The following is a 25,462-nucleotide window of genomic DNA, read 5'->3' on the forward strand; positions in this document are numbered from 1 at the left end:
ACTGAGGTCTCTATTCAGTTAGTTTAGTGGTCAGCTAAGGATTGAAGAGAGGTTTCCTTAAATGCCAGAACCAATGTTTCCCAGTTTTTGCCAAGGATCTCTATGAGCATGTTGGAGCATCCCTTCAGTTCTCAGCCAGGCAATTGACAACTGTACCCAAGTCTTAACTTCCTATTTTCACAGAACCTGAAGATGAGCCAGAGAAGAGAGCTTAGGACCTTCTTCTGTTTTCCTGATAATGTGCCCAGCCTTATGCTTTTCCAGGAATATGTCAGACCAGAGCATTTCAGAATTTCTAAGGACATCTCATTCCCTGATTTTTCCTGTTTGCCCCAACTGTTTTCTAATGTTTCCAGCAGCCACAAAGCTAAACAATTCCATCTAAATTTTTTTTTTTAATATTCCTTAGGAAAGACTTTCTGCACTGAGTGAGCTCTGAGTCAGGTAAAATAAAGATAGTCTTACAAGTGGTATCTTTAAGGGAACCACCAGAAAGGTCAAATAACAACATTTCACTGGAAAGGAGGCTTTGAAGCATCTCAGCCCCATTCTGCTCCCTCCTGTGGTTTCCAGGCTTCTTCTTTTCACTGCAATTGCAGGCTGTTGGTTTTCAAGGCTACCACAGAGCTGGAAAGAGAAGCATGGGAATAGGGCAAATTAAAGCTTTACAGAGCTCACTGCCCTTCCTGAAAATCAACTATTTTTCTGAAGTGAATGCTCCCCAGATTTACAGCAAGCATTTTGTTAATTTCTGTAATCCTGAAATACTTCATTCTGACATTCTTTTTTTCCAGTTTTCTCATTGCTTTTATAGAAGAGAGAATTCTGGGAGGTCATTATTCCACCATTTTTCCTGTCTCCTAAGTCTCTGATCTTCAGCACACATTTTTTAAATATTCTCTGTGATGAAATGGAAGAGCATATAAATCAGTTCTGCTGCATTGAAGTACAATGGTTGACTCAAAAGTGCTTGTGGAATCCAGTTGCAAGCTGAACTAGCTGCTTTTTTCATGGAACACCATTTTTACTTGTCAGGATGACAGTTGTTTAAACATGAGTATTTGGCAGATATTTTCTTGAAAATGAATTAAGTGAGCCTGTCATTTTAAGGAGAAAAACTGACAACTTGATACCAATAATAAATTTCAAGCAACAATAACAATTGAAAGCTTGTATCTATTACAAGTTTGACAACTTCCCAATAGTTCTGTTTTTCTGATGGGATTGGTGATGATGTTAATGAATGTAATCTTTTGATACAACATAATGAAATGTGTATTTGGAAGGACTGCATTATTTCATTAACCATTTTTCCAAGTAATTGAATCATGAATTTTTTTAAAAAATCATGATTTTTAACAAAGTAGGTAAATGGTTTTTTTTAGAATCCATCTTTTAAGTTTGATAGATTAATAGATTTTAATATGAGTATAAATTTTATAAATAAGTTTTCAGACTTCACATTTCAACTAACCCTTACTTAACTCACTCCCATTTGTCAAGTTGTGGTATAATATCAAAGAAGAATATCCACAATTATTTGAAAAGGCTACTAAAATATTTTCTTGCCAACTGCATATCTTCTTTAAGGCCAGATTTTCTTCATATAGTTCATAGAGTTCTTCATATAGTTCAGCTAAAATAACATTTTAACAGATCGAAGATAGAAGCAAATATGAGAATCTAGCTATTTCCTATTAATTCAGACATTAAAGAGAATACATAAGGATAAAACAGTGCCACTCTTCTTACAAATTTTTTAGTTTTTAAAAGTTAATTTTTCATTAAAATATTTAATTAACATGTAACATGTTTATTTAAAGGTAATTAACAGTTTTAAATTTTATATTTTAATTCATACTATGGTAAATATCAAAAGCTATAATTTACATAAATAAAAGTTCTTTAAAGCCCTTAATAATATTTAAAAGTACAACAGAGTCCTGAGTCAGAAGAGCCTGAGAACTGCTTATTCCTAGCTTTTCTATGATCAAAGCTCTAATGACAAATAAAGGTGACTGTTGTTTCCTACTTAATTCAATTGCCCATATTTAGTGCCAACATTTTTTTGTGACCCATGTCCAAAATCTGCCAATTCTCACAAACATGATGGTCAGAATTAACGTGCACAGAATTTTTAATGCTAAAGCCTTTCTTCTTGAGTAGGCCATGCTTCTCTATCTCCAGGCCTTTGTGTTGGCACCTCTGCCTAGAAAACTCTCCCACCCATTCTCCTAACAATTCATATTTATTCTTCAGATCCCAGTTCAAATATCACTACCTCTAGGAAGCCTATGCAGATCTATTCCTTCCAAGTCTCTTATATCCTCCAGATTTGATTAAATAAGACTCTATAATTTCTCTTATAGGTCCATGCACTTTTCTTTAATAGCACATATCCCAATTTGTAAATGTGTTATTTTTTAGATTATTTGATTGATGCCTTTATCGACCTCTAAACTTTAGCTCTACAAGGGCAAGGTTGTTTTGTTTTGTATTATTTGCTTACCATTTTATCCTCAATATGTGTTTGGCAGCATACATATGCAGAATGAGTCAAATATTTTCCAACATGAAAACCACATGTTGAGGCAAGGATGAGTATATTTTGTTGATTGTCCCATCATTTTAAATAGTTTTCCAAATTATCAACCATGAGTTATGAGAGATGTTGAAGAGTTTCTATTATATGGAATGCAAGTAAAAAGATATATCAGCAGTACAATCATTCTGAAAGAAATCAGATGCTTGATTTGCTCACATATGCCATTTCACAGAATTTTCTCCCAACTTATGCTTCTTAGTTTCCAAGCTTTTTAAAAAATAAAATATGAAGAGACTTTTTACTAATGGTTATTCTGGGTCTTTCTCTAAAAATAACTTTTAGTAAATGCTGGAGGACATTGTATTCATGTTGTATTATTTCTTTTGGGACTAATGACACATTTTCCAACTTCAGAAATTGTTTTTAAGACCGCAGAAGTATCAGATTAAACTAATGTGGTGACTACCTCAGGACAGTAATATTTTATTCTATTTTTCTTCCAAGAATGTAACTGTTAAAAATTACTACAGTTATTTATTCTTCACTTTACAATTTATTAATGGCGGGGATCATATTTCATCCTTCTTCCATGTGAGTAACTTTTGTGTATGTTTTCAGGCAGCAGAGACAGTTTTTCATTTGCGAACTCTGGACTTTGGTCCTATTTTAATTAGGAGACTTGAAATTTGGATGAAGGCAGCATATTGTCCTTTCAGATAGCTAGGCAATATTTGTGAGATCAGTCTAACCATAAGAGTTACAAACCCCTTTCAGATAATAAGTCTAGTATGCTTTAACAGCAGTGCTTTCAGAATTTATAGCCTTTACTTTAGAGAACTCAGTGTTAATATTATTGCTAATCTCAAATGGTTTTGTTTTACACAGAAACAAATGGATATCAATGCTGCTATTCAAGCCTTGATTGAATCACATACTGCCCTACAGATGGAGGTAATATATCTGCCTTTATTTACATTGGCACACTCAATCTACAAATTAAACAGAAATATTTTTTCAGAGGCCAAAATGTGACTTTATCTCAAGGCCTGTATTTACAAGAGATTAAAAGTAATGAAACAATTTTTAAGGACAAAGAAAACAATTTTAATAAACAGAAAAACATGCATAAGATTTTTAAGGAAAACTTTTAAAACAAAAATATCGTCAAAGGATTTTCAAAATAAGAATTTGGTATTACAGAAGACATTAGTTAAATGAAGTTAGCCATTTCTTAAAATGGCATCTATCATCACTATTCATTTTTCTTAACCTCTATTTATTCATTATATATAGGTTTTTTTTTTTAATTATGCAGTAGGGATAGTAATTGTTAAGTTTTATGTCAGCTTGAAAAGTAAACTTTTGAGTGTGAATTTAAGCTCTTGTTAGGATCAAGATTAACAAAACACAAATAATGCTTATAGTTAAATATAAACTGTTCTTTACATCCTACTCTCAATTCACTGAACACAACAGGAGTACACTTTTCTTCTGTCTTGATCTTTGTTGATCACTTGGGTTACATACTGGTAATGACTACTCTATGCTTCTTTGCTAATATGATTTTCATGATGACTTGGCAGAGCTACCAGAATACTGAAGTGACTTTAATTAACCACAGTGCAGAGATCTTCAAAACCTTGAACTATCTTAGCAATTTACTACACAGCATCAAGCATCCTCTTGGCACACGAGATAATCCAGCACAAATCTGCAAAGATTTGCTTAACTGTGAACACAAAGTATCAGACGGTAAGTTATTGGTTTCCTTAAACTGTGATATTTCATTTCATCATTTCAGTGTGTTTGAGATTTCGAGTGTATTTATGCCAAATCTTATCATTTTTGATGAGACCCTGGCAGAGGCATTTTAAGGTCATCAAGAACCAAATATGTACTTCTGTAGGTAAATATGGTTTCTGATATCACAGTATTCTTTTTTAAGGTTTTGCTTTATAAAGATCTTCTACTACAAAATCTGACATATCCCCAGATTTTCTTACCCCATCTATGTCACCTGCTTATACTCTGTGCTTGGAATTCATGTTAAAAATAAAAATAGAAAAGGTTAACTTTTGAACTAACAGACAATATTATCTGTCAGGACCACCAGAGTTGGCAACATGAAGAAAGAGATCATAGTTCCCCCCTCTACTACACTCCCTAAAATAAATTTTTACATAAAATGGAATTTAAATGCCCCATTTTGGAATTTGACTGTAAAGATGGAGGCTTGTCATGCTTGGAATCTTCTCATCCTCACATTGATACCTCAAAATCCATTAGCCAGAGTTGCAAAAATAGAGCCATCAAGCAAAAGGTTTAAAGCAAGTGGAGGAGCCACTACTATCTGATGATCAACAGGGAAACCCTGTCTGCTACAATATGTCATTTAATTTTAATTTTGATGGGGCCTATATAGTCAGCTATACAATGTGAGTAGTTATTTTTGATAAAAACTCTAGTCCTAACATACAATGATACATATGCTGACTTGAAAATAAGTTATTTAATTCTGTAGGATGGACAGTAAGTTCATATTTTATTTTTATACACTTGTGTTTACATACAGATATACATGTCTTAATACATATTTGTCCAGAAGCATCTTCCATTCTAGAGGTGTAGCAAAAATATTTATTATATTTATATTAATAAAATACTTCTATAGATGTTTCCTGCCTTAGATTATCACAAAAACAATATTTCTAGTTATAGCTGCCCTTCGTAATAAAATTTGACTCTTTCCTATATTTGAGGGCATAAAAATGTAATTCTATAGAACTGAAAGGAACAAAGACATTATAGGACATACCAATTACTAAAATCTAATTCAAGATCTACCTTCCTTATAGGAGAAATAGCTAACTTGTGTGGCTTGCAAGGTATCAGGAAAGTATTTATGCCCAAAAATGCTTTCATCACTAGGAGATTTTAAGTGCAGTAGAAAAACACAAAACAACACGGAAGGAGGGGGGAAATATGATAGAAAGTAGGGTTGGGGGTGAAGTTTTAAATAGAGTAGGTAGATGAATAATCTCTGAGAAAGTGGCATTTGAGCAATATCTAGAGGAGGTAAGGGAAGAAGCCACAAGAAATCTGAGGGAAAGAGCTTTCCAGGAAGAAAGAACAAATGCAAAGACCCTGAACCTGTATTTAGCATGTCCTAATTAGCAAGAAGGTTAAGGTGACTGGAAGAGGGCATAAGGAGAAGAATGGTAGGAAATGAAGTCAGAAAGATGTCAAGAAACCAGATTATATAGGACATTATAGACTAATCAAAAGACTCTAGCTCTTACTCTAAATAGGATGGAAAACTTTGGAAGAGTTAGAGCAAAGGAATGACAAGACTTGACTTAAATTTTGAAATGTTACTCTCGGTGATGTATTGCAAATATAATGAGGACAGGGTAGAAAAAGCCATTGAGAAAGCTACAAAATTTAATCCAGTAAAAGATGATGATGGTTTGGACTACAGTTAGTGGTGGGAAAGTGGTAAGAAATGGTCAAATCTTTGGATAAGCTTTAAAGTAGAGCCATCAGGGTTTTTTGTTGATAATTCAGAAATGGATTATAAAACAGAATGATAAAGAATGACTCTAAGAGCTTTGACTAAAGGACTAGAAGAGTGGAATTGCTGTCTATACAGATAGAGAAGCAGGTTTGGAATCAAGATGAGGAGTTCAGTTTTGGATGTATTTGAGATGTCTTTTAGACATTCAAGGAAGTATGTCAAGTAGGTAGTTTGCTATTCAGGAGAGAGGCCGTGGTTATGGATAAAATATATAAAGTAATTTGCATATAAATAACATCTAATGCCCTGAAACTCTCTAGGACTACCTAAAGAGTAGATTTTTTTAAAGTTCTAAAAACTGTGCCATAGAACTCTTCCATGTTTAGAGATCAGGGAGTTGAGGAGGAACTAGCAAGGAAAACTAAGAAGAAGCTATCACTGAGATAGGAGAAAAAGTAGATGAATGTGAAGAAAATGTTTGCCTGAAGAGGCAGGGATCTACTGGGTCAATGTCAAGTTAGGTGAAGGCTGGGAAAAGGCTACTAGATTTAGTAATGGGAAGTTCTTTGATGCTTTTCGCAAGAGCAATTTAGAGGAATGGTAGCAGTTAAAACTGTATCAGGTTTTAAGAGAAAATGGTGGAGCTGGAGAGTTTCCATTCTCAGTTATGAAGCAGGTACTTCAATTTGCCTAACTAAATTTTTAGAAGTTAAAAGCATAAAATACTGACAAAGTAGTAAGGATTTTGAAGAACACAGCAGAGATGGGCACACACTTACAGCTGCTTTTGCCCTGGGTGCATCCAGCAACTGAGCAGTGCAATAGGGGATCAAAGGTTGGAATCTGAAGCCCACAGATGGTGGGGATTCAGGCTTTCAAAGGGCTATAATCTGGGAGTAAAAACGATGGGATCAAAGAATTAATGCAGTCAGGACACTAGAGAGAATGAGCCAAAATGAGAAGAGAGGTGAAATCATGGACGAGATCTAGCTGTAGGTAATAAACCTAAAAAAAGCCTAGGGCATGGCCTTGGGAGTTAATGATGAAAGTACACAGAACAGAAGAAGCGTACAAAAAATTGGTGGGAAAGAGTCGGAGGAACTGAGTAGAGGTCAGAATATTACAAATATCAACCACATGGATGCAAAATCACCAATAACTAGGTTATAAAGAGCTAGCCAAAAGCTAAAATCAAAGAAATAAAGCTGATGATGGCAACAGGAACAGGTGACAGGCGATAGAGTGTGATGACAACAATTTTACCATGGAGTGTTCTCAGACTGAAAGCAGGGAGAATGGTCTGAAAGTGGCAACAAGGAGCAAGAAAGACCCCTTCCTGACTCAGGCACAATGCTGTAGAGGCTGTGGCAGAAAGGGCCTGCATGGAAGCAGTGTTCTCAGGAGAGAGCCAATTTTGAGTTCAAGCATTTAGGCCTACAAAAGATGTATTATGGTATAATGCTTATATCCTAAAAAAAATATGAAGCCCCCTACCAATTCACCAGTGAACAACAATGCCTGAGTTCAAAGCACTCCAACCCATACAAGAATGAGATCTTGCTTGATGGAAAACCTTTTATAAAGCATATGTTCGCTCACATAGTAGAGGAAACTGTTTCTTGAATGAGAGATGATAAGTCAAGATATATGTCGACCTCATTAGTTAAGGGACTTCCCTTGTGGCTCAGATGGTAAAGCGTCTGCCTACAATGCGGGAGACCTGGGAAGATCCCCTGGAGAAGGAAATGACAACCCACTCCAGTACTCTTGCCTGGAGAATCCCATGGATGGAGGATCCTGTTAAGCTACAGTCCATGGGGTCGCAAAGAGCCGGACACGACTGAGCAACTTCACTTCACATCACTTCATTAGTTAAGATTGTAAGCCTACATCAGATCCTGGTTTTTAAAAAGCTAGCTGTAATTTCTACAAACTACAAAATGTCCAACATTCTGAGGAAATCGGGGGGAAATAATGGGATACAGAGGTGATATTAGGACTTTTTCACCCTTTTCTTCCATATTTCAGTATAGATCAGTGATTCTCCAAATATCATCCATGAACCAGAATTATATGCAGATTCTCAAACCCGATCCCAAATGTAATGATTTAGAAACTCTAGGGGTGGGGTGCAGATGTTTTAACAGAGTCACCAAAGTCTGAAAACCACTGCAATAGAGATAGTCACCTACTCTTGGAAGTAACAATTCAAGTTTTCATTTTGTAGGATTAGAAGAATAGCAGAGGGGGAATGGTCGAGGATGTGTGTAAATCTACAAAGACAGACCAGGGGAAGCCCAGAATAAGCTAGAGGAATCTTTGCTATGGGAAAAAAATGAAACAAACAAGGGTTTTTTTTACCTATTATAGAAAATGGCCTTTAACAAATACTGTTTGTTTTGTCTTGCCTTTTTAATGCAAGAAGGCAGGGCCATCTCATTCAAAAATTCCTGCTCTTTGCATTTAGAATAAGGTGCTTTTTTTAATATTCTGAGCCTGTTATTCCAGAATTAAGATGCTACCCCGGTACTTTTCAGTTTGAATATGTCCTAAAGTCCAACTTTACGCCCCATTTGATTCTCCTGGACAATCAGTGGATGCAGAGGTTGGCAGGCTTACACTGGCTATAGAGATTTCAGTCTTTTCCACTCACAAATCTGAAAAGAAAGCACAAAAATAACAATTTAATTGTACACTTTTCTTCTGGAAACAAAAATGGTTATTCTTTTTAATTATCAATTAAACAAAGACACATTTTTCCTCAGGGAGACTGAAGAGGTTTCTATTTTTAAAATATATATATTCATTTTTAAGCTCTGTAATGACATAGAGCAAAAACACACACATATCCTACATTAATTTCAACTTCTCTATTAACTATGTAACTGTAGACAATTCACTTAAGTTGCTGAGTTCATCTTATCTATAGCATGAAGTAACAGATTATTTTTTATTAAAATTATGAAATGGCCTTAAATTGATAGGTATGTGGAAAATATAGTATTTTCACTATCAGTTTAACATAATGCTTGCAGCTTTTATTTTTCACTAAATGTATTGATTTAAATGTATGATCTTTATAAACTTCTAAGTTTTTTAACAAGGAAAAAGTGTGAAAAAATATGTTGAAAGTATGATACTTTTTAAGGATTGTTCAGAAATATTTAACATGTCATTTAAATATTTTTGTTTCGCAATAAATAGGAAAATACTGGATTGATCCAAATCTTGGATGCCCTTCAGATGCCATTGAGGTTTTCTGCAATTTCAGTGCTGGGGGTCAGACATGTTTATCTCCTGCCTCTGTGACAAAGGTAAATTCTGAATTTAGCATATATACTGGTACTTGCCCACTACCAGTAAATAGTGATTTTTAAAAAATCTTCCACCTGAAATAATTATGAATTTTATGAGTGGAAGCAAGATATTCTCTACCATATATGAGAAAGAAACTTTTTGGTTTTTAAAGCTAATCCTGTTAATTCTTGACAATTTGATTATGTATTTTTATGACTGGCTTAGTTTGGCTTACTCCACTGACTATGCTTTTTAAATCCCTTTTAAAAATGTAAAACATGTGTTTTTATGCTCATGCATTCATTAGAAAATTCCCAAAGAGCTGCAATGTTTGTATTCAGTAATCAGTTACCTAAAGTTTTTACTGAAAATGACATCATCATCATTAAAAGAAGAATTCTGCCACAAAACTTGCTGTTTTGGGTGACTGGGAACAAAAATAACCTCCCTGAAATATCCACTGGGTATTATTTAAAACGTCTTATATGTATAATTCCATAAATGTTTAGAATGAACGAAAGTTAGTTTGGTATAACACTGGGTATTGTAACAAGCATCTCTCAATCCTAAAGCTTAGTTCTACCTATAACATATATCAAAGAAACCAAAACTGCATTTCTTTCTTTCTCTGGTTAAACTACTTTGGCCTTCCCAAGAACTAATTTTTCATTGACAAAGAACTGATACATGGACCTACTGTGTGTTTTTTCCACCATAAGAAGGCATCAGCTAAAAAGTACAGTGTATCAGTCTCTCCAACTGCTTAAATTAGACTGTCCTCCTCTCCTCAAATGTTCCCCCTCATTAACCAGGGTGTTTTATCCACTCATCTCAATAGGCATTCACCACTGTTACCCAAAGCAGAACAGGGTAGGACTCTTCTATTCCTGTGGAATCTGTGTAATGCTAAAGAGGAACAGTAAGATCGCCCTGCTTCCAAACTACCCACATAATCACCCTCAGGCCCCTGGGTTTAGCCCAGTATTTTTATTTGTGTTATCATGGAAGAAAAGGGGAGGGGAGTACAAAGAAGATAGAATCAGTGAAGGAGCCATATTCCAGTTCTTTCCTTGGCTGAATCAATTCCCCCATTTCTCCCATCCATAAATTCAACCTGAGAAAGACCGCACAGGTAATGGAAAGAATAGTAGACTTGGAATCAGGGACCTGGATTCTAATTTCTGTTCCTCTGAAAACCTGGGAAATGATACTGTGAAGCACCAGAAAGCCCACTCCTTGCCAGGCACTGTGCTAACTAAATGACACTTGACCCCTCACATCCTTTTAGCAATCCTGTATTGGCGTTATACCCAAATTTGCCAATAAGGAAACTGGGCTTAGAAAGGCTCCGTATTTCACAGGTTTGTAGTTCTCATTTGCAAAATCAAAGAATTCGAACTGCTTCAGCTCTAATGTTCCTCATGATGATACTTCCATGTTTTCATCCTTATGCCCCCCCACCACCTTTGCCTTTCTTCTCTTTCCCTACAGTTTTTTGCTGTTGTTCTATAACCTTATAACTGATATTCTGATTTGGTGACTGGAGATTAGTATAAATTCCTCAGTAGGAACCACTTCTATTCATTTATGCTATAACCATACCCCTGTTTGAATAATGCTAAAATGATGATGATGTCTAAAGCTACAGAAAAATCTGCTTCCTTGTCCAAATCTAGAAACTCCTTGCTCCAATACCACCCTACATTGTTCACTTTATTAGTTAATATTTGTTCATGCATTCATTCATGCAATAAACAGCTATTGACGACTCACTGTATGACCAAACCTGCATTAGGGGTTGGCTAACACAAAGATTAAGATTCTGTCTTTGTCTTTAAAGGCTCCATAATTGAAATAATTCAACCAATTAATTATTACAACTTTTAACTTATCATTGGAAACTAAAAAAATAAATCTTCAAATGAAAGCACAGACAGAATTTCAAATTTCTATGAAAGAAATATTAAGCAATAATCCACAACAAATTATTAATGCATCTTAAATGACATTATGCAAACTATTTTTTTAGTCATATTTAGTTGCCTAGTGATATGCTAACGCCAGCTCATACTGCTCAGGAGAGCCTACTTATTGTTAAGATCTCTTGTGAATTCCATGTTAAGTGACACCACCTGGAGAGCCTAAAATCAGCCATGGTAGGAGTACTTACAACTATGGAAATTCAGAAATTGATATAAATCGGGGGTGCCCTCCTGCCCCACCCCTGCAAGGGCCAGTGGCTAAGCATTTACCAGTACACCACTGACTGGCACTTAAATATCCTAAAAAGTAGTTTTCTCAAGGCTGCCTTTTAAGGACTTTCTTTAAGTTTCTCCAAACTATAAATTTTTCAGTTGCCATATCTTATAACTTGCCTATTGTTTCAATGACATCAGTTGGAGTTTGGAATCGGGAAAGTCCAGATGAACTTCCTTCATTTACTGAGCTCAGAAGCCACCCATATCATCACCATTCATTGTCTAAACACTCCAGTGTGGACAAGTCCTCAGACAAGTGGCTCAGGATTGACTCTTGGTTTCAAGGGATGGAATGGTCAGATTTTTGAAGAAAACACTCTACTTGAACCTAAAGTGCTTTCAAATGACTGCAAGGTAAGGGAATGGCACGTTTAGAATTATTCAATATAACTAACTTAAAATTGATAAGACTATATATAATTAACATAAGAGTAAAACTATATAATTAATATGAGAGTAAGACATTGCAAATTGCAGCTACAGAATAAGTTTTAATGTGCCTAATGTGTAATGACCATACATTTTTCATAATCAATTATTCATTTATATCAACTTTTGTCACACCCATTGGTCATCCATGGAGTTTTATATGCAAAACAGGTGTTATTAATGTATTAATTTTTATTTCCCATATGAAATAATTATAGATGATAGCAGATGGAGCATAAGGGCCTATAGACAAATGTTTTCTTTTGTATATTTTTACCGTGATCCTGCATCTCATTACTTCATGAAAAACAGGTTATAGAGGCAAGTCAGGTTTATTTCATATTTTGTCAGTCCCCATACCTGATGCCAAATAATGGGCAAAATGGCAGTTTGACTCTACAAATCAGTATCTGAATCATAGCCCATTTTTCCTATCAAAATGAAATAATAATGAAGAATTTATAATGTTAAAACACTGTATTGTAGAGCAGGTGTTGGCAAACTACAATCCACAGACCAAATCTAGCCCAGCATTCACTTTACTAAATATATGTTATTGAAACACAGCCACACTCGTTCATCTCTTTATTATCTAGGGCTGTTATCACACTACAGTGGCAGAGTCAAGTATATATGACCCACAAAACCTAAAAGATTTATTTCTAAGCCTTTACAGAGGAGTTTGTTGACCCCTTTTATAGAGTTACCCACTTACATATCATTAACTTCTTTAAGGAGCTTAGTTTCCTGCTCTTGTGTATCATGAAGCCCATGATTTAACATGTCTTATATTTAGAGTGCTTTACTTTTTCAAAATATTTCACTTTCAGATAAACTACACTTGCATATTTGAAAAATCATAAAATAAATAGTCAGAAATACATGGCTTGCTCTCTGTAGGTGAAGAAATCAGCATTACCAACAAAATTAACTTTCACTATTTTGTCCAGAAACTTTTAGTGGCTCATTACTATTTCTGAGACACAATCAAAACTTAGCAGCAGTTAGAGGCCCCAACCTATTTTTCAAGCTTGGGCTTTCACTGACTGTGTACCCTGAACTCTAGTCAAACTGATCTATTTATAATAATATCAACAATTCCTACTACTAATTATTGGGGACTTATTAGATGACAGGTACTATGTGTTGCATACATTATTTAATTATAACAGCTCTATGAAGTTACTATTAGTATCATTTTATAGGTAAGAAAAACTGAAGGCGTAGAGTTTAAGTAACTTGTTCAAGGTACAGCAGAGCACGAAATCAACCCTAAGTGTGTACAGTTCCAAAGTCAATGCCACACTGTATTGCCAGGGTCTTTTAATGGAAATCTCACTTAATCCTCACTAATTCACAATTTATATGTGAGAATACCTATACCTGGGTGTCTATCAAAATCTGTGCATTTAAACCCCATGCTAGGCTTATTTTCACAACCGCTTTCTACCTTTCCAACTGTTTTTGTTTTTTTCTATTCATGTCATTCCCCTTCTCTGAAATGCTGTTTTCTACTCCTCTAACCAAGTAGAAATTGTACATACTTTAAGGCCTATCTTCAATTCTGAATATACAAGGCTTTTCCCTGACTCTTCTAGTTGGAAATGAGGAACTCAGCATTCACTCTGTATATTCGTTATGATGCATGTCATACATGGCCTTATATTACGGCTGTTTGTTTCTCCTCTCCCTGACTAAATTTATAAGCTGTAAGAACTCAGAAGCCAGAATTTACTCATATTTGTATTTCCCAAGAACTGTAAGAAACTGGAGGATTACATTTTATTCAACTGTGCCAAAAATACTTAGTCTTCAACAAATATTGTTTGAGACTTAATGAAGTTACAGAGAATTCTAGCCTAATTATTACCCCAAGGTTATGACTTTGGTAATTTATCTTCTGTGAGCTTCAATTGCCTTAACTTAAAATGGAATTTATAGCTTCAATAATCTCTAAAGTTCCTTCAAATTCTAAAATTTATGCCATGATAATTCTGTGAATGAGTAAAGGAATAAACTCCTGTATAAAAAGCTTCACAAAGCTAGTTAACTGTTTCTCTATTTTGTCTTCGTGAAACTTAATCAGAGCATAGTTTTTATTTTATAATAGAATTTACCCTTCAAAAAAGAGCATACAGTAATAAAAGGAAACAGAAAGGCCTAGAAAGAAAGGAAGGGAGGAATGAAACTATATAAACAGTAACCACAGAATGGAAAAAAAGAAACCTAAAAAATAATTCAACATAACTATAATTTACTTGTACTGAAGTGATTCTGCATATTTCCTGCCTAGAGTACAGAGAGGGTAAGCGCACTCATTCCCTTTCATCCAAGACAAGTGTCCATCCTGAAGCATCAGTCCCAAATAAAGGAAAACAAAATGGTTATTACTCACATTAGAATCAGGGCATATCTGGTCCAATGATCCACAGACAACAGAAACAGGAAGCCTCAAGAAAAGTCAGAACACATAATACCATCTAGAAAATGGAATAATCATGTATTTTCAATTATTCATAGTAAATGTCACCCATTCATTGAGCACTTACTCTGTGCCAGGCATTATTCTAGGCACTTTCTATTCATTATTTCGAATCCTTAAATCTACACTGTCTATGAAAACACATTGTCTGCTGCTAATGGAAAAATTACAGATCAAAGCATTTTGTTCTTATTTTTCAGATTCAAGATGGCAGCTGGCATAAGGCAAAATTCCTTTTTCACACCCAGGACCCTAATCAACTTCCAGTAATAGAAGTACAAAAACTTCCTCATCTCAAAACCGAACGGAAGTACTACATTGAAAGCAGTTCTGTATGCTTTCTCTAAGGTCTCTGAATTAGTTGAGAATGCATGCTGTTGGCCAGGTAATTGCTGCAGAAGGAAAAATATAGACAGAAAGGTACTATTGGATATCATGAAATGCATGGAATAAAGCATTGGCTAAATTTTAAAGAATCTCAGGAAGAAAAGACTTCCTCCTAAGAAGGAGACAAGGCATTTTTTAAAGGACTATAACTGATAAAGTATTTAATTCTTTAAAAAATTATATTGATCTGAGCTTTCTTAGAGAATTCCCTAGAACTGAACATTTATAAACATGGAATTCTTCAGGGTATTCTATATTTTTTGACTGTCTGAGAGCAAAGAACCCATTAGACAGCTGGAGATGCAAAGCACTACGGAGCAATACTGGCTAATGCTCCCAAATGTGCAATGCTTCTGTCTAAAAACTGCAAGCCACAGTCTAATACGTCTTCTTTTCCCAAATACTAAGCTGTATTCAGGTCCCCAGTGGGCATATACATCTTAGCCGGTGGTACACTACCTCTTACGTGTTGCCTTTTTGTGTTGCTTGGTGCTCTTTCTAAAACACGGTGCTTGTGGCTTTCATAGACTATTTTATTTCTTTATTCGTCTTTGTCATTCTTTAAGAGTGTATGTACTGGTTACATCAATATATGTTTTGGTTGTTAGTACTTATTTTAATTTGTTTGGTCATATACTTAATAACAAGTAAAACATTATTTATGTGAAGTTCTTATTTTAAAATTCTCTTTGTGGATATAAAATCAAGGCTAGCACATTGTAACCTGTGCTTAAGCACAAGAGAATTGGGAGGGGGTTTTATTGTTTATGTTTTAAATTGCTGTAAAAAATATTATAGGCCAGCTACATCCAGTAGTAGGTTTGGGTTAGAGTTTAGGGGTTGTGATATACTATTTTAAAAAATCCATGATCATCTGGAATGATATTTTGTGTATATATATTTTGTAAAGTTGTAATTCAGCAAATCTTTTGAAATTGCTGCTGTTTTAAATTATAAAAACTTTGTTTCTGTTTCATAGAAATGACATGTTTTTAATAATTCATTGATTTTCTTTCACCATTCTTAAATTTAATGTGTTGGGACCTAAAAGAATTCAATTTGCCAGTCATTAAAGCAACATTCAAGAAAACAAAATCAGTCTTTTGCCATTTAAAATAGGCTAAGTTCAGACTTTCCTTGTCAGAGAAATGTTAAGCATTAAAAATATTATACCTTTTGGTATACTGAAAAGCATGTACATCCATTATAAACATACCATCAAACCACACTTACCTATCTATAATAAAAATGTGCTTTAATATCTTTTTTGGTGTTTTTTTTTTTTTTAAACCATACCCTTTTATTATGTAGGACAGTGTCTTTGGCTTAGACCTTCTGTACTATGTATATTGCACTACTAGAAAGTATCTATTACACACCTATAAAAAGATTATAGAGCCTATTTCCTCCTCAAAATGAGGTCATGGCATAGAAACTCTCTCATATATGGGCAACTGATTTCTAACAAGGGCACCAAGCCCATTCAGTGGAAGAAGGACAGTTTTTTCAATAAATAGTTTTGGGAAAACTAGATATCCATTGCAAAAGAATGAAGTTGGACCTTTATCTTACATGATATACAAAAATTTACTCAAAATGATGAAATCTATTACTGTAAAAATGTTTGGGATAATATCAAAAATTTTAAAAATAACATAAAATGTATCAAAGTCCTAAATGTAAGAGCTAAAATTATAAAACTCTTAAAACTTAGGTGAAAGGCTTCATGACATTAGAATTAGCAATTATTTCCTGGATAGGGCACCAAAACACAGTTGACAAAAGAAAACAATAAACTGGACTATAGCAAAACTTAAAACTTCTGTGCAAAGGACACTATCAAAATAGTAAAAAGACATCCTACTGAATGGGAGAAAATATTTGCACATTATATGTTCGATAAGGGATTACTATCCAAAGTATATGAAGAACTCTTAAAACCCCAAACCAAAAACAACAAAAAACCCTCAAGCAACCCAAATTAAAAATGGGCAAAAGACTTAACAGACATTTCTCTGAAGATACACAAATGGCCAACAGATGAAAAGATGCTCAACATCACTAGTCATTAGGTGCAAATCAAAACCATAGTTAAATACTATTTTGTACAAATTAAGATGGTTATTACTATCCCCCCAAAATATGAAAATAACAACTGTTGGTGAAGATATGAAGAAACTGTAACCCTTATAAATTGCTGGTGGGAATGTAAAATGGCACAACTGCTGTGGAAAATAATTTGGCAGTTCCTCAAAAGTTATACACATAGAATCACCATATATGATATAGTAATTCTACTTCACATACATACCCAAAAGAACTGAAAGAAAGAATCAAACATATTTTTACACCAGTGTTTATAGAAGTATTATACAGAATAGCCAAAAGATGGAAATAACCCCAGTGTGTATCAATAGATGAACTGATAAACAAAATGTGGTATGTACCTACATTGGACTATTATTAAGCCTTGAAAATGAAATTCTGATGTATGCTCAAACATTGATGTACCTTGAAAACATTATGGTACATGAAAAAAGGCAAACAAAGACAGGTAAATATTGTATGATTCCACTGATATGAATTACCAAGAATAGACAAATTCTTAAACAGAAAATATAACAGAGGTTTATCAGAGGCTAAATGAGGTAAAAATAAATTATTTTTTAACGAATAGAGTTTCTGTTTGAAATAATGACAAATTTCTGGAGATGGGTGGTAATGGCAGCTGTGCAACAATATGAATATACTTAATGCAACTGAACTATACACTTAAACTTGTCGTTTTAATCATCTTATGTTGTATATTTTACCGCAATTCTTCAAAATGGGGCTATGGCAAAGATGTCAGATTTCTTGCTTGAGAAATAGAAATGTTTTTAAAAGGAGCCAAGACTGATTCTCAGGTGGCTCAGACCGTAAAGAGTCTGCCTGCACTGCAGGAGACCCAGGTTCAATCCCTGGGTTGGGGAGATCCCCTGGAGAAGGAAATGGCAACCCACTCCAGTATGCTTGCCTGGAAAATCTTATGGAGGGAGGAGTCTGGCAGGCTACAATCCATGGGGTTGCAAAGAATCAGACAGAACAGAGCAACTTCACTTTCACTTTCGCTTTCAAGACTGATTCTAAATATAAGAACCCACAGTTTATACTCTGGTTTCAGTTTATATGCTATACCTTCTGTTCTCCCCCTACACAAAAAAACTTTATATCAGAGGCATAAATGATTTTCCTAGATATCATTTCAGAAATATATATATATAATAGAAACACCTTATTTTGTGTTCAAGTTTTGTTCCTGAAATATTATATTTAAAGCAAATTTTAATCAACTTAATTATAGGTGGTTATAGTCTGGTAGTTAAGAATACTCTGAGGATTAGCTATGTGACTTTGGCTATATTATTTATTCTTCATTGTCCCAGTTTCTTCACTATAAAATGGGGATTATAAAAGTAAAAATCAGTATTAGGGTTTTCCAGAGAAACAGATAGTAGGAGAGATAGACAGATGAAAGGTAACATATAAATTGATGACAGATGACTAGAAAGATGTAAATATATATATTTAATATACATAGGGCTTTCCTGGTGACTCAGCAGTAGAGAACCCACCTGCCAATGCAGGAGACATGGTTTTGATTACTAGGTCTGGAAGATCACTGGAAAAGGAAATAGCAACCCACTCCAGTATTCTTGCCTGGGAAATCCCATGGACAGAGCAGCCCGGTGGGCTACAATCTATGGGGTCACAAATTACCCTAAGTGTAAATGGATTAAACATACCAACCAAAAGACACAGACTGGCTGGGTGGATACAAAAACAAGACCCATACATATGTTGTCTACAAGAGACTCACTTCAAACCTCGGGACACTTACAGACTGAAAGTAAGGGAATGGGAGAAGGTATTCCACGCAAATGGAAATCATAAGAAAGTTGGAATAGCAATACTCATACCAGACAAAATAGACTTTGAAACAAAGAGTGTTTTAAGAGACAAAGAAGGCCACTACCTAATGATCAAAGGTTCAATCCAAGAAGAAGATACAAGTTATATATGCATCCAACATAGGAGCCCCTCAACATGTCAGGTAAATACTAACAACCATAAAGGGAGAAAATGACAGTCGCAGTATTCAAGTAAGAGGGGACTTGTAATACTCCCCTTTGATCAGTGGACAGGTCATCTGGACAGAAATCAATAAGGAAACACAGGCCTTAAAGGACACTTTAGACAAGCTGGACTTAGTATTTATAGAACATTCCATCCAAAAGCAGCAGACGACACAGTCTTAATCCAGTGCATGTGGAACATTCTCCAGGACTGACCACATGCTGCACCACAAGGTAAGCCTTGGTAAATCTAAGAAAACTGAAAACATACCAAGAATCTTTTCTGACCACAACACTGAAATAAAAAATAAACGACAGGAAAAAAACTCTAAAAAACACAAATACATGGCAGCTAAAGAATATGCTACTAAACAACTAATGGATCACTGAAGAAATCAAAGAGGAAATTAAAAAATACCTGAAGACAAATGAAAATCCAAGCACAATGGGATGCAGCTAAAACAGTTCTAAGAGGGGAGTTTACAGCAATACCTCAAGAAATACTTTTACAACCTTACCTCAAGACACAAGAAAATCTAAAATAAATAACCTAACCTTACACCTAAAACAACTAGAGAAAGAAGGACAAACAAAACCTAAAGTTAGTAGAAGGAAATAAATCATAAAGATCAGAGCAGAAATAAAACAGAGACAAAGAAAACAATTGCAAAGATGAATGAAACTAAAAGCCGGCTCTTTGAAAAGATAAAAAATAGAAAGGGGGGCGGGGACTCAAATGAATAAGATTAGAAATGAAAAAGGAGAAGCTACCATTGACTCCACAGGCATACCAAGGATCGTTAAGAGACTACTATGAGCAATTGTATGCCAATAAAATGTAAACATGGAGGAAATGGACAAATTCTTAGAAAGGAACATTTACCCTAGACTGAACCATGGAGAAAAAGAAAATTTGAACAGACCAATCACTAGTGCTGAAGTTGAAACTGTGATGAGAAACCTCCCAAGTAACAAAGGATGTGACCATTAACCCCACCATAGAGCTGCCAGATCTTACACAGGACTGGGAAACAGACTCTCGGAGGGCACAAACAGAACCTTGTGTGTACCACAACCCAGGAGAAAAGATCAGTGACCCCACAAAAGACTGACCCAGGCTTGCCCAGGAGTGTCCAGGAGTCTCCAGAGGAGGCATGGGTCAGTGGTAGCCTGCTGCTGGGTTGGGAGTACTGAGGGTATAAGTACATGCATGCGATCCTTTGAGGGAAGTCACCATTATTTTCATTACCTCCACCATAGTTTGGTCCCAGGTAAATAGCAGGGATGGAACACAGCTCCGCCCATTAACAGAAAATTAGACTAAAGGTTTACTGAGCATGACTCCGCCATCAGAACAAGACCCAGTTTCCCCCCTCAGTCAGTCTCTCCCTTCAGGAGCTTCCATAAGCCTCTTATCCCCATCCATCACAGGGCAGACAGATGGAAAACCACAATCACAGAAAACTAGCCAATCTAGAATCACATGGACCACAGCCTTGTCTAACTCAATGAAACTATGCCTTGTAGGGCCACCCAAAACAGATGGGTCATGGTGGAGAGTTCTGAACAAAATGTGGTCCACTGGAGAAGGAAATGGAAAACCACTTCAGTATTCTTGCTTGAGAACCCCATGAACAGTATGAAAAGGCAAAAAGATAGGACATTGAAAGATGAACTCCCCAGGTCAGTAGGTGGCCAATATGCTACTGAAGAAGAATGGAGAATAACTCCAGAAAGAATGAAGAGACGGAGCCAAAGCAAAAACAACATTCAGTTGTGGATGTGACTAGTGAGCAAGTAAAATCTGATGCTGTAAAGAGCAATATTGCATAGGAACCTGGAATGTTAGGTCCATGAACCAAGGTAAATTGGAAGTGGTCAAACAGGAGATGGCAAGAGTGAATATCGACATTTTAGGAATCAGCGAACTAAAATGGACGGGAAAGGGTGAATTTAACTCAGATGACCACTATACCTACTACTGTGGGCAAGAATCCCTTAGAAGAAATGGAGTAGTCATCATAGTCAACAAAAGAGTCCAAAATGCAGTACTTGGATGCAATCTCAAAAACGACAGAATGACCGCTGTTCGTTTCCATGGCAACCCATTCAATATCACAGTGATCCAAGTCTATGCTCTGATCAGTAATGCTGAAGAAGCTGAACGGTTCTATGAAGACCTACAAGACCTAACACCCCAAAAAATTTTCCTTTTCATTACAGGGGGCTGGAATGCAAAAGTAGGAAGTCAAGAAATACCTGGAGTAACAGGTAAATTTGGCCTTGGTGTACAGCACGAAGCAGGGCAAAGCCTAATAAGAGTTCTGCCAAGAGAATGCACTGGTCATAGCAAACAACCTCTTCCAACAACAAGAGAAAACTCTACACATGGACATCACAAGATGCTCAATACTGAAATCAGATTGATTATATTCTTTGCAGCCAAAGATGGAGAAGCTCTATACAGTCAGCAAAAACAAGACTGGGAGCTGACTGTAGCTCAGACCATGAACTCCTTATTACCAAATTCAGACTTAAATTGAAGAAAGTAGGGAAAATACCTAGACCATTCAGGTATGACCTAAATCAAATCCCTTACAATTATACAGTGGAAGTGACAAATAGATTCAAAGGATTAGATCAGATAGACAGAGTGCCTGATGAACTATGGATGGAGGTTCATGACACTGTACAGGAGACAGGGATCAAGACCATCCCCAAGAAAAATAAATGCAAAAAAGCAAACAGCTGTCTGAGGAGGCCTTACAAATAGTTGTGAAATGAAGAGAAGCCAAAAGCAAAGGAGAAAAGGAAAAATACACCCATTGGAATGCAGAGTTCCAAAGAATAGCAAGGGGAGATAAGAGAGCCTTCTTCAGTGATCAGTGCAAAGAAATGGAGGAAAAGAATAGAAAGGGAAAGACTAGAGATTTCGTCAAGAAAATTAAGACACATGAAGGGAAAATTTCATGTGAAGATGGGCACAATAAAGGACAGAAATGATATGGACCTAACAAAAGCAGAAGATACTAAGAAGAGGTGGCAACAATACACAGAAGAACTATACATCTTCACAACCCAGATAATCACGATGGTATGATCACTCACCAAGAGCCAGACATCCCGAAATATGAAGTCAAGTGGCCTTAGGAAGCATCACTAAGAACAAAGCTAGAAGAAGTGATGAAATTCCAGTGGAGCTATTTCAAATCCTAAAAGATGATGCTGTGAAAGTGTTGCACTCTATATGCCAGAAAATTTGGAAAACTCAGCAATGGCCACAGGACTGGAAAAGGTCAGTTTTCATTCCAATCCCAAAGAATGCTCAAGTGAGTGAAGTCGCTTAGTCATGTCCAACTCTGCAACCCCGTGGACTGTAGGCCTACCAGGGTCCTCTATCCATAAGATTTTTCAGGCAAGAATACTGGAGTGGGTTGCCATTTCCTTCTCCAGGAGATCCTCCCAACCCAGAGATCGAACCTGAGTCTCCCACATTATAGGCAGACTCTTTGCCATCTGAGCCACCAAGGAAGTCCAAACTACCGCACAATTGCACTCATCTCACACAGCAAAGTAATACTCAAAATTAGCCAAGCCAGGCTTCAACAGTACGTGAACCATGAACTTCCAGATGTGCAAACTGGCTTTAGAAAGGGCAGAAGAACCAGAGATCAAATTGCCAGCATCACTGGGTCATCAAAAAAGCAAGTGAGTTCCAGAAAAACATCTATTTCTGCTTTATTGACTATGCCAAAGCCTTTGACTGCGTGGATCACAACAAACTGAAAAATTCTTAAAGAGATGGGAATACCAGACCACCTGACCTGCCTCTTGAGAAATCTGTATGCATGTCAGGAAGCAACAGTAAGAACTGGACATGGAACAATGGAATGGTTCCAAATCAGGAAAGGAGTATGTCAAGGCTGTATATTGTCACCCTGCTTATTTAACTTACATGCAGAGTACATCATGAGAAATGAAAATGCTGAGCTGGATGAAGCACAAGTTGGAATCAAGATTGCTGGGAGAAATATCAATAACCTTAGATATGCAGATGACACCACCCTTATGGCAGAAAGTGAAGAACTAAAGAGCCTCTTGATGAAAGTGAAAGAGAGTGAAAAAGTTGGCTTAAAGCTCAACATTCAGAAAACTAAGATCATGGCATCTGGTTCCATCACTTCATGGCAAATAGATGGGGAAACAGTGGAAAGAGTGCAGACTTTATTTTTGGGGGCTCCAAAATCACTGCAGATGGCGACTGCAGCCATGAAATTAAAAGATGCTTACTCCTTGCAAGGAAAGTTATGACCAACCTAGACAGCATATTAGGAAGCAAAGACATTACTTTGCCAACCAAGGTCTGTCTAGTCAAGGCTATGGTTTTTCCAGTAGTCATGTATGGATGTGAAAGTTGGACTATAAAGAAAGCTGAGTGCCGAAGAATTGATGCTTTTAAACTGTAGTGTTGGAGAAGACTCTTGAGAGTCCCTTGGACTGCAAGGCGATCCAACCAGTCCATCCTAAAGGAAATCAGTCCTGGGTGTTCATTCTAGGACTGATCCCGAAGCTGAAACTCCAATACTTTGGCCACCTGATGTGAAGAACTGACTCATCTGAAAAGACCCTGATGATGGGAAAGATTGAAGGCGGGAGGAGAAGGGGACGACAGAGGATGAGATGGTTGTATGGCATCACTGACTCAATGGACATGAGTTTGGGCAGACTCCAGGAGTTGGTGATGGACAGGGAGGCCTGACGTGCTGCAGTCCATGGGGTCGCAAAGAATCTAATATGACTGAGTGACTGAACTGAACTGAAGAAACAAAAGTCCAGGACATGATGGCTTCACAGTCAAATTTTATCACACATTTAGAGAAGACATAACACCTATCCTACTGAATGTGTTCCAAAAACTGCAGAAGAAGGAAATCTTCTGAATTCATTTTATAAGGCCACCACCACCCTAATACCAAAATCACACAAAGATGCCACAAAAAAATGAAATTACAATCCAATATCACTGATGAACACAGATGCAAAAATCCTCAACTAGCAACAGTTGCAATACTAGCAATTCATATCCAACAATGTATTAAAAAGATCATTCACCATTATCAAGTGGGATTCATCCCAGGGATGCAGGGATTTTTCAGCATCTGCAATCAGTGGGATACACCACATCAACAAATTGAAGAATAAAAACCATACGGCCATCTCAGATGGTAGATGCAGAAAAAAGTTTTGACAAAATTCAGCACCCATTTATCATAAAAACCCTCCAGAAATTGGACAGAGGGTTTATACCTCAACATAATAAAGGCCATATATGACAAACAACTAGCATCATATACTCAATGGTGAAAAGCTGAAAACATTCCCTCTAAGATCAGGAACAAGATAAGGATGTCCACTCTCACCACTTTTATTTAACATAGTTTTGGAAGTCATAGCTACAGCAATTAGACAAGAAAAAGAAATAAAGGGAGTTCAAATTGGAAAAGAAATTAAACAGTCACTGTTTGAAGATGACATGATACTATACATAGAAGATCCTAAAGATGCTACCAGAAAACTACTAGAACTCAATGAATTTGGTAAAGTTGCAGCTTACAAAATTAATATACAGAAATCTGTTGCATTTCTATACACTAACAATGAAATATCAGAAAGAGAAATAAACAATTCCATTTACCATGACATCAGAAAGAATAAAATACCTATAGGAATAAACCTACCTAAGGAGACAAAAAAAACCTGTACTCCAAAAACTATAAAATGCTGATGAAAGAAATTGAAGACATAAACAGATGGAAAGATATAGCAGGTTCGTGGATTAGAAGATCAGTATTATCAAAATGACTACACTACCCAAGGGAATCTACAGATTCAATGCACTCCCTATCAAATTATCAATGGCATTTTTCACAGAAAAAAATCTCAAAATTTGTATGGAGACACAAAAGACCCTGAATAGCCAAAACAATTCTGAGAAAGAAAAGCAGAGCTGGAGGAATCAGGCTTATTGACTTCAGACTATACTATAAAGCCACAGTCATCAAAGCAATATGGTACTGGCACAAAAAAACAGAAATACAGATTAATGGATAGAAAACCCCAGAAATAAGCCCATGCACATATGGCCAGTTAATCATCTATCACAAAGGAGGCAAGACTACAAAATGTTTGAAAGACAGTCTCTTCAACAAATGGTCCTGGGAAAACTGGGCAGCCACAGGTAAAAAAATAAAATTAGATCATTCTTTAACTTCATATACAAAAGTAAACTCGAAATGGATTAAAGATCTAAATGTGAGCCTGGATGCTATAAAACCAGTGGAAAAAATAAATCACAGCAACTTCTTTTTTGATCCATTTCCCTGAAAAATGGAAATAACAAAAATAATGAAATGGGACCTACCCAAACTCAAAAGT

At 36.0% G+C, this 25,462-nt stretch overlaps 1 protein-coding gene and 1 long non-coding RNA gene across 2 annotated transcripts in view; one reads left to right on the forward strand and one right to left on the reverse strand.

Moving 5' to 3' along the window:
• The window catches only part of COL24A1 (collagen type XXIV alpha 1 chain), a 368,161-nt gene extending 352,005 nt beyond the window's left edge, over window positions 1-16,156 (forward strand). The window contains exons 57-61 of the mRNA XM_061121489.1: window positions 3,431-3,496; window positions 4,129-4,297; window positions 9,264-9,373; window positions 11,753-11,968; window positions 14,726-16,156. Of these exons, the coding sequence (XP_060977472.1) occupies window positions 3,431-3,496; window positions 4,129-4,297; window positions 9,264-9,373; window positions 11,753-11,968; window positions 14,726-14,872 (708 nt within the window). The 3' untranslated portion in view covers window positions 14,873-16,156. The remainder of the gene's footprint in view (window positions 1-3,430; window positions 3,497-4,128; window positions 4,298-9,263; window positions 9,374-11,752; window positions 11,969-14,725) is intronic.
• LOC133041108 (uncharacterized) overlaps window positions 6,463-25,462 on the reverse strand; it is a 94,034-nt gene continuing 75,034 nt past the window's right edge. The window contains exons 3-4 of the long non-coding RNA XR_009689141.1: window positions 14,439-14,523; window positions 6,463-8,716 (exon numbers count right to left, since the gene is read on the reverse strand). This is a non-coding gene — a long non-coding RNA (uncharacterized LOC133041108). The remainder of the gene's footprint in view (window positions 8,717-14,438; window positions 14,524-25,462) is intronic.

This window comes from Dama dama, chromosome 20, assembly GCF_033118175.1.
Source record: "Dama dama isolate Ldn47 chromosome 20, ASM3311817v1, whole genome shotgun sequence".
Taxonomy (NCBI): Eukaryota; Metazoa; Chordata; class Mammalia; order Artiodactyla; family Cervidae; genus Dama; species Dama dama.